The sequence below is a fragment of the Glossina fuscipes genome, unplaced genomic scaffold, assembly GCF_014805625.2.
Source record: "Glossina fuscipes isolate IAEA_lab_2018 unplaced genomic scaffold, Yale_Gfus_2 112, whole genome shotgun sequence".
NCBI classification, from domain to species: domain Eukaryota; kingdom Metazoa; phylum Arthropoda; class Insecta; order Diptera; family Glossinidae; genus Glossina; species Glossina fuscipes.
In genome coordinates this window covers 3612319-3623871 of record NW_023998455.1, presented here as the reverse complement: position 1 = coordinate 3623871, position 11553 = coordinate 3612319, and the positions used below count along the sequence as shown (strand labels likewise).

Sequence of the window (11553 nt, the reverse complement as noted above, 5' to 3'; positions counted from 1 at the left end):
CAACAACAATAAGAAGAAGAAGAAGAAAAACGACAATGTTGGTAATAAGAAAACGCCTGACGCAAAGCGGCAACTATAAGCGCAACAACACAGTTACTACACCAAAGCACGACATAAATTTACCAACAAAAACCTCAAGTTACTTACTTATTTTAGAAGAATAAATATATGACGAACGTATACACTGAATGAGTGTATATATAATATGTGCATGTGTATGCATCTATGTGTTTGTGTGTGTGTATGTGTGCCTAAGCAAATTGCATGATAAGCTGTCAGCATAAGGAAGAATACACATGCACCGCAGACCGTATATATATATATATATGTACATATTCATTAAATATATTTTACATTGTTTTACATGCATGCTCATGCAGGTTTGTCTCAATGAAGACTTAAAGAACATAAAAAAATTGTTGTTATAATTACCAACTTTGTGCATTATTAAGACTATTATCGCTACTGACTTCGTTGCTACTGGGACTGTTATTAATACTAATTACTGTTACTGGAACTACTACATCACACACACACGCACATTATCTCGAACGAATTGTGTGTGAATTTATTTTGAGAAAAAAAAAGATGCTTCTTAACATTATGATATTTAAACAAATGAACACAATAAGCTGAACATATATATATATATATATATATATATATATATTCCTGTTTTGTCAACTTTGCCCATTTTTTAAGCTTTATTTCTTTTATTTACTTCTTGCACGATCGCGATGTCGATTGCTTTGGTAATATAAGTTTTCAGTTTAATAAGGAAAATGGCGGAGACCGTAACACCGCCAAGCGCGGTTAAAACATATTATATCAGCCCTTATCACTGGCGGCGCCCGCTCATTAGGGAATTGGAAGAACATGTTATTGAATTTACATCACACACAATAAATATACTTTCGAGTATTGGGAAAGGTGGACCAAGATGAGATGATTTAATAAATTTATTCGAAAAGAAAAACAAGCATGAAATAACTATGAGCATTTAGATATTCTGCGGACCGTGCATATATATGGCTTTGTCTCAAAATGTACACAAGATTTGAGCTAAATAGGAAACAGGATTAATTTTTTTTAAACTATAATTTTTCTGTTGAGCAATAATGTACGTAGGATAGAGTGGTGAGGAATAGTACATCCACGGCTTTGCTGGCACATGCGCACCCTTTCATCGATATTCTGATCACCTAGACGAGTGAGTACATGGCCAGAGAATCCCTCATGCAGTAATTGAATTCGTTTACGGGATATATGGCATATGTGCATAGTCTTATTGAAACCGCGATCTCGTTCACGTCAATATCATCGAATTTAGATAAGAAGAATTGATTTTTGAAATATCGGTTAACAACGAATACTCCTTGCGTTCCCGTAAAATGGTCCATTTTTACCAACGATAAACTGTCAGCTTTAAACATTCTTTTCCTTTTTTTGCGTTGCCAATGCTACCGTCTTCGGATTTCCCATACAAGGTGCCTTATAAGCTTTCCAGTTATTTTTGAACGGCGGCCTGTCTAGTTTGCTTTAGTTTAGTTTAATTTACCATCTTTCTCGAACTATAAGAGGCACCGGACTCGATAAGAAAAATATATTTTCATCTTACTTTCGGATTAAAATATTTATTGATTGTTAAAATAATTCGTTCATCTTTAATCTTCGTACTACCACTCGTTTCATTAATGTTACTTTCATCTGAACTATTCACTATTGTCACTCCTTTCAAAAACTGCGTCATCTTCAACGCCATCTATAGAATTACTTATTGACTTTATTATAATCGGTTCTTCTTGGACATCTTCCCATGAATTTTTCATCCAGATATAAAATTCAGAAACTGTTAGTAATTTCATACCTGCTGTTGCGGTAACATTGTTTGGCTTTGCCATCCATTCATGCCATTCTTTTCGCATAAAATGTTCAAATGATTTATTGATAGAGACGTCTAAGGGTTGTAATTGATTTGTGAGGCCTGCTATTTCTGAATATTGGTTGATTGTGTTAGATGCGCTCTGAATTCCCATCCCACACTAACATCGCAGTCTCATTCTTACTGATTTTAGAATAAAAGTTTTAAGACTGTACGTAAATCGATGATTCGGCCGCTTGGCTTGAGATAACTTGAATCGCATCATACCTACCTTCAACGGCACACCATATTTTACGGACCATAAGATGTACGTCAAATTTAGAGACGATTTATTGAAGACATATTTTAATTTTACCTTCGAACCATAGGACGCCACCAAATTTTGAATCCATTTTTCTATGTAGAAAGGTGTGTCGTATAGTAATATAATAGTTTAATTTATTAATTAATAATACACAATTACTAATGACGGATTCAACTATACAATAATAATCATTATCATAATTAATAGTTAATGTGTCAATAAGACTATAGAGTCTCTTTCGGCACAATCGAGAACAATCGGAGAGTAAGGATGCAGGTATCGACAACATAAATACATCGTGCTATATAATAAATAAAGTCAAGATACGAATTATAAAAGCCTTGTAGGTTACTTTAAATCTACTCGGGCTAACAGTCACTTTGACATGGTTACAAAAAGAATTTATGGACAACTCTGCAAATGATACGCGTGTCAAGATCATTTTTAGGTTTTGTTTAAGAGTAGCATAGGTTGATTCGAAATTTTAGCTTTCCTTTTAATTTTTCTATGACTGCTAACGACTGCGACGAACGGGCAAACATATCTCAATTGGGCTTAAATAATAGTACCTGGCCGTAATATCATTTCTGCGCATGTCGATTCGAATCCATATCAGGCAATCGAGTTCGACAATCCAAAAACATTTGTGGCAGATTGGTATAGCAAGCAGAATAGATACTTGGATGCCGCATAAACTGCCCGATGAAAACAAAGCTATTCGACCACTCGGATGCAAGTTATTGCTTCAGTGGCTCCATACGGAAGCGTTTCTTCTCGCTAGAGATGAAAAATGAACCCTCTAGGGTAATCCACAACGCAAAAATCACCGGCTCTCTCCATGAAGTACACCTAAGCCAAGTTAGGCTGAGTTCGGCAGAGTATTCGCGGGATCGTACATTTTGAAAATGTTGAAACTTGAGCACCTTTACTGTGAATACTTGGCTCGAGCAAGTCAATCTTTAATTGAAAAATGCTCAGCGATTGTCAAAGGAAAACGTTGTTATTCTGCAATACGAAATTGTGTCAGACGAACGAACCTTAGGAAAAATTGATGAATTGGAGTATTGCGGAGGTATTGCGTCACCAACAATACTCGCCCAATATTACGCCATCGGATTTCCCTTTATTGCGATCGCTACAACTTTTTGTAAGTGGTAAAAAATTTCAAGATTCCGACAATGTCCAAAACACTATCCTTAGATATTTTGGGCAAAAACCAATTCACTTTTATTGACTTGACGTTACAAATTTTGCATACTAGATAGCAAAAGATTATTGATAATAAGGGGTTATTACCTTATTGATTAAAAATAAAAACTCTTTGAAGTTAATGCGGGAAAATTACATTACCCTTTCCGGCCCCCTTGATATAATTACTTTTCCTGAATTAAAATGAACTTCAAGGCAAAAGCGGCGAGAAGAAAAAACTTCTTCCCTTTCTCTCTGTACCTATAATTCTTTCCAACCACCATCGTGTTCACTTCTATGCCTGGTAGGTCAAATTAAAAAAAAAAAAAACATGTATACTATTATTCTACAATGGCTTTGATCGTTAATCTACCTAATAATGCTTTTTTATGGAAAAATTTCGACATTGTACTTTAACATTTTCGAACCATTTAGAGTAAATGCTAATTACGCGTCACAAGGAGATATTATTCAACCCTTCCTCCGTCCCTCCCTCTCTCTCTCTCTCTCTCTCTCTCTTTATAGCAATTATCTGAAGAGAGCCGAGACGGAATGGCAAGGCCGACGGACAAGAAAATTAATTTAAAAGGCTAAGTATATTGTCGACGAAAAATGTTCTTGTTTAGTTGATCGAGATCACTTTTGCACACCAGAAGTTTCTAATGCTTGGAGGGATGTTAAATGCTTGCACCCGAACTTGAATTATTTTCATATACATCAACAAGACGTTATGGTATATTTATTAAGTCGAAACGTTACGTTGAAGCGCCCAGAAAGTAACTTCAGAGGTCAAATGGCAAATCGATGTAAACCTATCCGTCCACCTGTTTGATTATCCGCCTGTGGCAAACACACTTGGGGCCGCAAAAATTACAAAGTCGACTTCATAGGCAAGCCTACAGCTCAACATTAGCTCACAGCACCTCTGCTATGAAAAGCAAAAGAAAATTGATTGAGAGAATTTTACTAAAACTATGACTAGTTAATATCACTGAAAAAAACTAAAAAAAGGGTTCTTTTAGTATTAATTAATTCCGTAGCCATATGCTTATTTAAATGTGTTGGGCTGGTCATTCATCATATATTCTTTCTTAGCTTAGTTACTTCGTTTAAGGAAATTCTGCGTATTTTCAATAGATCTTTAGATGTAGGTTTCCTCCTAAAGACAATACTTGATTTTTTTTTTTTGCTTTTTCAATGGAAAAAAAGTTTTTTGCGGTTTTTTTTTTTTATCATAGTTCTTATACTTACAATCCAAGTGTTTTTTCTTAGGTCCAATGCACTCTTCTGTTGTCGCTTTGCACACAGATTTGGCCAAACCTTGACCAGCGAGACTGTGCCGTGCGGCCAACAACCGATCGTTGATAGTCTGTCCAGCCATAGACATGATGTCTGCTGTTTTAATTTATTTAACGTCTAGGTAAAGCCAGTAAATTTCTTTTTATTTTCTTATTAAAATTAAATTCTTATTTTGTTTTCTTATCCGTATTCTCTGCTCATGCAAAGTGTGATTAGATTTTGACAACTGGAAATTAAAGCAAGTAAAAGCAAGATAATGTTACTTTTTCGCCAAAAACACTTTGACCTAGTAACTGAACCAAAATTTCAAGGTTTAATTATTTGATTTACAAAATCGACGCCCCTTAAAATAAAGGTTGTTAATATATTGAGAAATAATAAATAAAAACACCCCTTAATTTATAAAAGCATTCAAGTAACACTTGTAACAATCGGAATTCTTAGTTACTACTATTATTGTTGTTGATATTATTCAAAGCTAAAACACTTCAATTTATTGATTTTTTTTCTAATGTACTTTTCATGTAATGCCTCGTTTGCGAAATCTATAAGCAGTCAGATGGCATAGCTCCCAGTAAAACTAATAAGAGCAAAAAACAGATCAGTAAACAGTTCACATTTACATTTAAGGTTTTTTCTTCACTATTCAACCAAAAAGAATTTCTTTAATCACACATGCACACACACACGCGTCACACAAAAAAATTTCTTCAGCTTTCGTAAGGCTCTCAATACGTGTCCAAAAAGTTAAACAATGACTTTTTTTTGTCAATACAGATTTGTTTAGAATTTTTTTTTACTTTTTAATTAATTATTTGAAACCACATTTTTTATTACAAAGTTTCTTAAGAAATGAAACTTGTCATTTTCTATCTTTCTTTAAAAATATTTGTTACCTCTACCTTTTTAATCTTCGATTTTTCTTGCCTTACTGACGTTTTTATTTTATAAACAAATTTAATTTATATTCCTTATTTTTTTTATTGTGACTTTTAATAATCACGTAATTGCCTTTCACGTTTTTCCCTTTAAATAATTTATTAAATTATATTTCGTGAAGAAACACAAATATTTTTTCCTGTTGCCGTGATAAAAATTTTTCTTCTTTTAACCCGAGTTCTTTTTTCTCATTCGATTTTTCCAACATGAATTTGTGTGTGGTTACCTAATCACATAATTTTGTTCATATGTAGATAACATTGCCGTGTGTTTTTCGGGTTAATGGTAATATCTGAAGAAATATTAGAAGTCGGCAACTCTGTTTATTCAGAAAATCGTTCTCTTCACATATTCTATTTCTCTTTCCGGCAAGAGCTCTCTCATTGAACATCTGTTTGTGGAAAAGAATAATAATGTCTACTTTTGTACGCAAGAAAATCTGTGAAAAGGTATTCTTAAGAATATTTACCTTATTTTATAAATATAACATTAAGAAAATGTTAAAAAAATGTAAAATTTATTTGTTTCTTTAACAGATAAATGGATTTTTCAAATGTAATAGGATATATTATGAACTGGAAGTGCCTTCGAAAAAGCAGTATTTAAGCGAAAACAAATTCGTTTTACATTGGACACCATCCAAAGAAAATAGTGCCCAATTACAATCCTCGTTAAAAGCCTTAAAGGATTTCCAATATGATACTGAACTGGTAGAAAATGTACATCTTTTATCTGCTCAAGGCAAAGAGGCAGCCAAAGTGGAATTTGTTTTGCGGAGGGATGCTTATATCAGGACTTTGCTTTGTGAAGAGCAAAATCTACTACATGAATTCCCTAATAAACATATGGTATTCGAGTTCAGTTCGCCAAATATAGCTAAACCTTTTCATGTGGGCCATTTACGTTCTACTATTATAGGCAACGTTTTGGCGAATTTACATGAGGAGTTGGGTTATAAGATCACACGAATGAATTATCTTGGGGATTGGGGTACGCAATTGGGTATGCTGCAAGTTGGTGTCGAAATGCTAGATGTAACCCAAAGAGAAATACAACTAGCTCCAATAGAAACTCTATATAAAGCCTATGTAAAAGCCAATGAGGCATCGATAATAGATCGTAACATAGCTGAAAGAGCGCGCCAAATTTTCAGTCAGCTGGAGGGTGAAAATTGTGAGTCTTCTCTATCGAAACAATGGCACTTATATCGAGATTATACGATCAAAGAGCTGCAAATCGCTTACGAACGTTTAGGTATTAAATTTGACATGTACGAATGGGAGTCTCAGTACTCTCAGAAACAAATATTGGAAATATTGCGAATGCTTGAAGCAAAGCATCTACTTCTACCGGAAAAAGACGGCCGAAAAGTGGTGGAGGTGCAAGACCGTAGAGTACCCGTTGTTAAAAGCGATGGTTCGACTTTGTATTTAACGCGAGATATTGCTGCTCTAATAGATCGTTGGAAACGTTTCCAATTCTCGGAAATTCTCTATGTAGTGGAAAATGGTCAATCGGATCATTTTAAAGCTCTCTTTAAAACTACCTCAAGATTGCTTGACGAGATAAAAGAAAATCGCTTAAGACATATCAAGTTTGGTCGAATACACGGCATGAGTACACGTAAAGGTCAGGCAGTATTCCTTAAGGATTTATTGGACGAAGCTCGGGAAAGAATGTTCGAAAAGCAAACGCAAAGTCCAAGTAAGCGAAAATAAATCATATTAATAAAATATAATTTTAATTTTAATTTTCTTATTAGATACAAAAGCTTCTTTGAACAATAAGGAAATTGCCGATGTCTTGGGTGTCACAGCAGTTATCATAAATGACTTAAAACAACGTAGACAAAGAGATTATGATTTCAACTGGGATAAAGCTTTGCAAATGAATGGTGATACTGGCATTAAATTGCAATACACACACTGCCGCTTATACAGCTTATTGGAGCAAAATGCACATTTAATAGAAGATAATGTGGTAGAACGACGCTTTGACTACCTTAATGAGGAAGAAGCCATTGATCTGCTTCACATTTTGGGGAGATACCCTCAAGTGTTGTGGCAAACGAAAGAAAAGCTTGAAGCTTGCATTTTAGTAAATTATTTATTTAATTTATGGTAATTACATAATTTATAAAAAAATTTTTTTACAGTTTCATTTTTTTAATTAATTTTTTCAATTCCAGTAACTCGACTAGTCTTTGCTTAAAACGTTTGCCGGTAAAAACAGAAGAAAATATATTGAAGCAAAAACAACGGTTATTATTATTTCAAGCTGCGAAACGCACTCTACATAGAGGGATGAATATTTTAGGGTTAAAATGTTTAAATGTAATGTAATCATAGCATTACTTTTACATTCGATTATTAGCGTGGATAAAAATTAACGTTTCTTCCATGTATATTTGCGGCGTGCACCCTCCTGGCCAAACTTTTTGCGTTCACGTCTACGATAGTCACGTGTCAGCAAGCCAGCTTAAGACAAACAATCAACCAAAGATCAATAAAAAAAAATTGTTCTCAATAAATTTGAATAATTTACCTAACTGCATTGCCTCCAACATTTCCTGATCAACGAAACTGCGCAAACACATCGCTATGCCCCAACGTACGGCGCCCGCCTGGCCAGATGTGCCACCGCCCGCTACATTTGCCTCCACATCACATTTACCTAACATACCGGCGAAAATTAAAGGAAATAAAACCTAAAAGAAAAATAATACAGAAAATACTTGTAATAATAGTAATAGTAGTGGTATTAGTAGATAAATATTCTATAAGCGCATATGTCATGTAAAAAAAGCTTGTAAAAAATGATTTTACTAAAATATGATCATTATCTAAATTAACGGAAAAAATTTCAAAAAATATTAAAATAATTAAATTGTTATTTATTCTAGCACAATGTACAATGGCTCTCAACTGTGCAACCATCTGTGGGATAATTGCAAATTTATTTGAAAAGAAATAATATTCTCATGCAATTTAGACAAAATACTGAAATGGAACTATTTTAACTTATCTCGTACATGGAATCTTATAATAAAATGTTTTATTAAACTGTTCGAGGTGTTAAACGCACTGTTTGCATTCCGAAAATTGCTTTACCACATCTCTGTCTGTGTGTTTTCTCAAAAAAAAAAAAAAAAAAAAATTCAAGTGGATAATAAAACCTTGGTTTATTCAAAGATTAGCTGAAATATCGGAAGTTAACACATTTTCTTTCAATTTGAAGAAAGTGTAGAACGTGATTTCGAATCGATTGGTATAATGAAAGGCAGGTCTATGAACACAAGAAAACAAGGCAGATAGACAAGCTTAGATCGATTCAGAGAGTGACCTTCATTATATATAATATATTCTTTCAAAGTCCGCACAAACTTCACCCATATTTCGAAAATTCGTCTTTCTAGACTTGCACGGTCTCATAAGAATAAACAGTACAATTAGAATTATTGGGAAGTGGAATTTTTCCAAGAGTCCCTTCTTTTACGATTGATATTTATGACCCTAAACTAACTAAAAAAGCACTCGTCAAACTACACAAATAAGAAAATTATATTCGGCCGCGACCAAATCTTTGATAATAAGCGATTATATAGTCTCTGAATATTCTTTCTGAATGCTGCAAATGTTTCTATAATATAGAATAGGCGTGGCTGATTTTCTCCCATTTTTGTACAAATACTGCAGGCCACCCATAGAATATAAATGTAAATTTATTATTATTGCTTGTAATATTGTATAAAAGTAACCAACCATACCTTCTGATCGATTTGGCTCAATTTCAATACCAATCTGCCTGCACGAGCTTGCAATCTTAGCTTCGTTTTTACAATTTGGAAAAATGTTTGTCACAGACAGACAGACGGATATGCTTAAGTCGATTTAGAATTCTTTCAGACTTGATTCCAGGTGTTGCAAACATTTTGACTTAACGAACATGCCCCTCAACCTGTCGGCTGATGAGTATAAAAAGAATTATATATTTGTAGAAAAATGTTGAATTTTTATGAAAAAAAGAAATTTTTATTTAAGCACATATCACTTCTACACCCCTTTCCCCATTTTCTCTATCGGTTGGGTATCATTTAAATAATAATACTAAACACTACTAAATAGCAATAAAAGTATATGTATATTTTGTTTTTGTAAAAATTCCACTTTATTTAAAGTATATGTGTTTCAAGGCTTAATAATCGAAATATACAGCATAAATATATATATATATATATATATATCAGGTAATAATCTCCTAAATAGGCCGGGACTGGAGAATATAAGGAATGCGGTACAGCTACCCAAACTAAGAAGAACATTGCTTTCTTGGTTGCTTTTGCGAGAGACGGACGGACATGTGCGCTTACTACATTTTCATTCCAAGCCAACTTTCTATTGGCTTTTGAAGCTGCATTTTTTTCTTTTTTTTTTTTTAGGTTAATTCAGTACCGTAAGTGACTCATATCTAACTTTGATGAACATTGAACGATAATTTCTAAAAAAATTGAAATTTGCATATTTGTAATTTATCTCGATTTGCAATTTCGGAGAAAATGAACGCGACAGGTTGCTGAGAGTTATATCCTAAAAGCTTTAATTTATATTTATTTATATTCATTTCCATTGAAAATTTTTAAAAACTATAGCGAACATCTTTCGGATAATGAATCAAATCGAATGAAAGAAAGACATTCTTCAATTATATATTATATAGTTTTCTATTATGTTTCCTAATTAATATTTCCTTTGAAATGAATTCAATACACGCTTGAAAACCCAAAATCACTAACTACTACTACTACTACTACTACTACTACGACCACTATGCTTTTCAAAAATCACAAAGTGATTAGAATTTCCATAAAACAGATAATGTGGACAGACAAATACAAAATTTGTGACGAAAAATAAAAAAAAAAAAAATAGAAACATTTTTTTGATTATTGTAATTAATTTACATTTAAATGTTTTGATAAAAGTTCTCAGCTTATTGAATCCATTACTATTCAAACTATATGTACAATACATTCATACCTATGCATATGCACACACATATATATGTATATTGCATGTACTCCTAAATATACAATAATGAAGATCAGACAATCATTTTTTTTTATTTATTTGTATTAAAAAGGCACTACCGCCGCGTAGAAATGTAAGTATATATGTTCAAAAAAAAAAAAAAAAAAAAAAAAGAAAAAGAGTAAAGTAGATGTACCGCTAAACGAAATCTACATTATTGCAAACCGCAAATGTAATATGTGATGCATAGATCACACACACACTCACACACACATGCACACACATACGCTGAAACGCTAACGAGAGAAAACGAAAACGAAAAAAGCAACAACTTTAAATTGCGACGGATTAAAATGCGACAACTCGCATAGGAAAACTAAATAAAAAAACTAAGGTAAAGCAGCAAGTGCGATAGACTCGCCTTAAGGCGAACCTTTGACACACATCATCTAAAGGAAAAAATTATTTAACTGTTTTTCTACATTCAAAAGACCACTCTGTCAACATTGACCGATCTATTCTATTAATTTAGCTTCGCCTGACTATTCTTGAGAATAAACTAAAAACCTCTTGGATTACTGGCCTACTTATTAACTTATTTAATTCTATTTGATTATTTGCGAAATTGAACAAATTAGCTTCGAGTACTCACTTCGATCGACTCGTTCGCTTGATTTAGCTTAGTCCGTCTGTTCTCGAAAATCACAAAAATCGCTTCCAGGATATAGAGATCGCTCTATTCGCTTGATCTAAATCCGCCTGACTGGTGTAGCACTTATAAAAAGCTTGTTCCAGGTTTTATCTATTCCTATACTTATAAACTGCTTTAAAGCCATCGGACGCCCTATTCGCTCAGCCTAAGACCGGCTGACTGTTGTTGAACTTAAAAAAAAAACCTCTTCGGTCACTAATCT

General features: G+C 33.3%; 3 protein-coding genes across 17 annotated transcripts in view; 1 reads left to right on the top strand and 2 right to left on the bottom strand.

The window, feature by feature from the left end:
• LOC119639091 (phosphatidylinositol-binding clathrin assembly protein LAP) overlaps positions 1 to 5782 on the bottom strand; it is a 34891-nt gene extending 29109 nt beyond the window's left edge. For 4 of the 14 annotated variants that reach the window (XR_005247527.1, XM_038036285.1, XM_038036283.1 and 1 more), the window contains exon 1: positions 4626 to 5549. Coding sequence is in view for 13 of the 14 variants with exons in the window: in XM_038036285.1 (XP_037892213.1) it covers positions 4626 to 4761 (136 nt within the window). In the remaining variant the exon portion in view is untranslated. Of the gene's footprint in view, positions 1 to 4625; positions 5552 to 5575 lie in introns of those variants that run through there. The other 10 variants (XM_038036279.1, XM_038036280.1, XM_038036282.1 and 7 more) reach the window with 5 other exon arrangements.
• Positions 5783 to 6025: 243 nt separating this feature from the next.
• Positions 6026 to 7967, top strand: LOC119639270 (arginine--tRNA ligase, mitochondrial). Its single transcript, XM_038036561.1, has 4 exons — positions 6026 to 6061; positions 6149 to 7316; positions 7375 to 7732; positions 7801 to 7967. The coding sequence occupies exons 1-4, from the start codon at positions 6026 to 6028 to the stop codon at positions 7952 to 7954; spliced, it is 1716 nt and encodes a 571-aa protein (XP_037892489.1). The 3' UTR covers positions 7955 to 7967.
• The window catches only part of LOC119639132 (28S ribosomal protein S9, mitochondrial), a 32044-nt gene continuing 28302 nt past the window's right edge, over positions 7812 to 11553 (bottom strand). Inside the window, exons 7-9 of one of the 2 annotated variants that reach the window (XM_038036354.1) lie at positions 8157 to 8319; positions 7967 to 8089; positions 7812 to 7903 (exon numbers count right to left, since the gene is read on the bottom strand). In XM_038036354.1, the coding sequence (XP_037892282.1) occupies positions 7998 to 8089; positions 8157 to 8319 (255 nt within the window). In that variant the 3' untranslated portion in view covers positions 7812 to 7903; positions 7967 to 7997. The remainder of the gene's footprint in view (positions 7904 to 7966; positions 8090 to 8156; positions 8320 to 11553) is intronic. The other variant, XM_038036355.1, reaches the window with a different exon arrangement.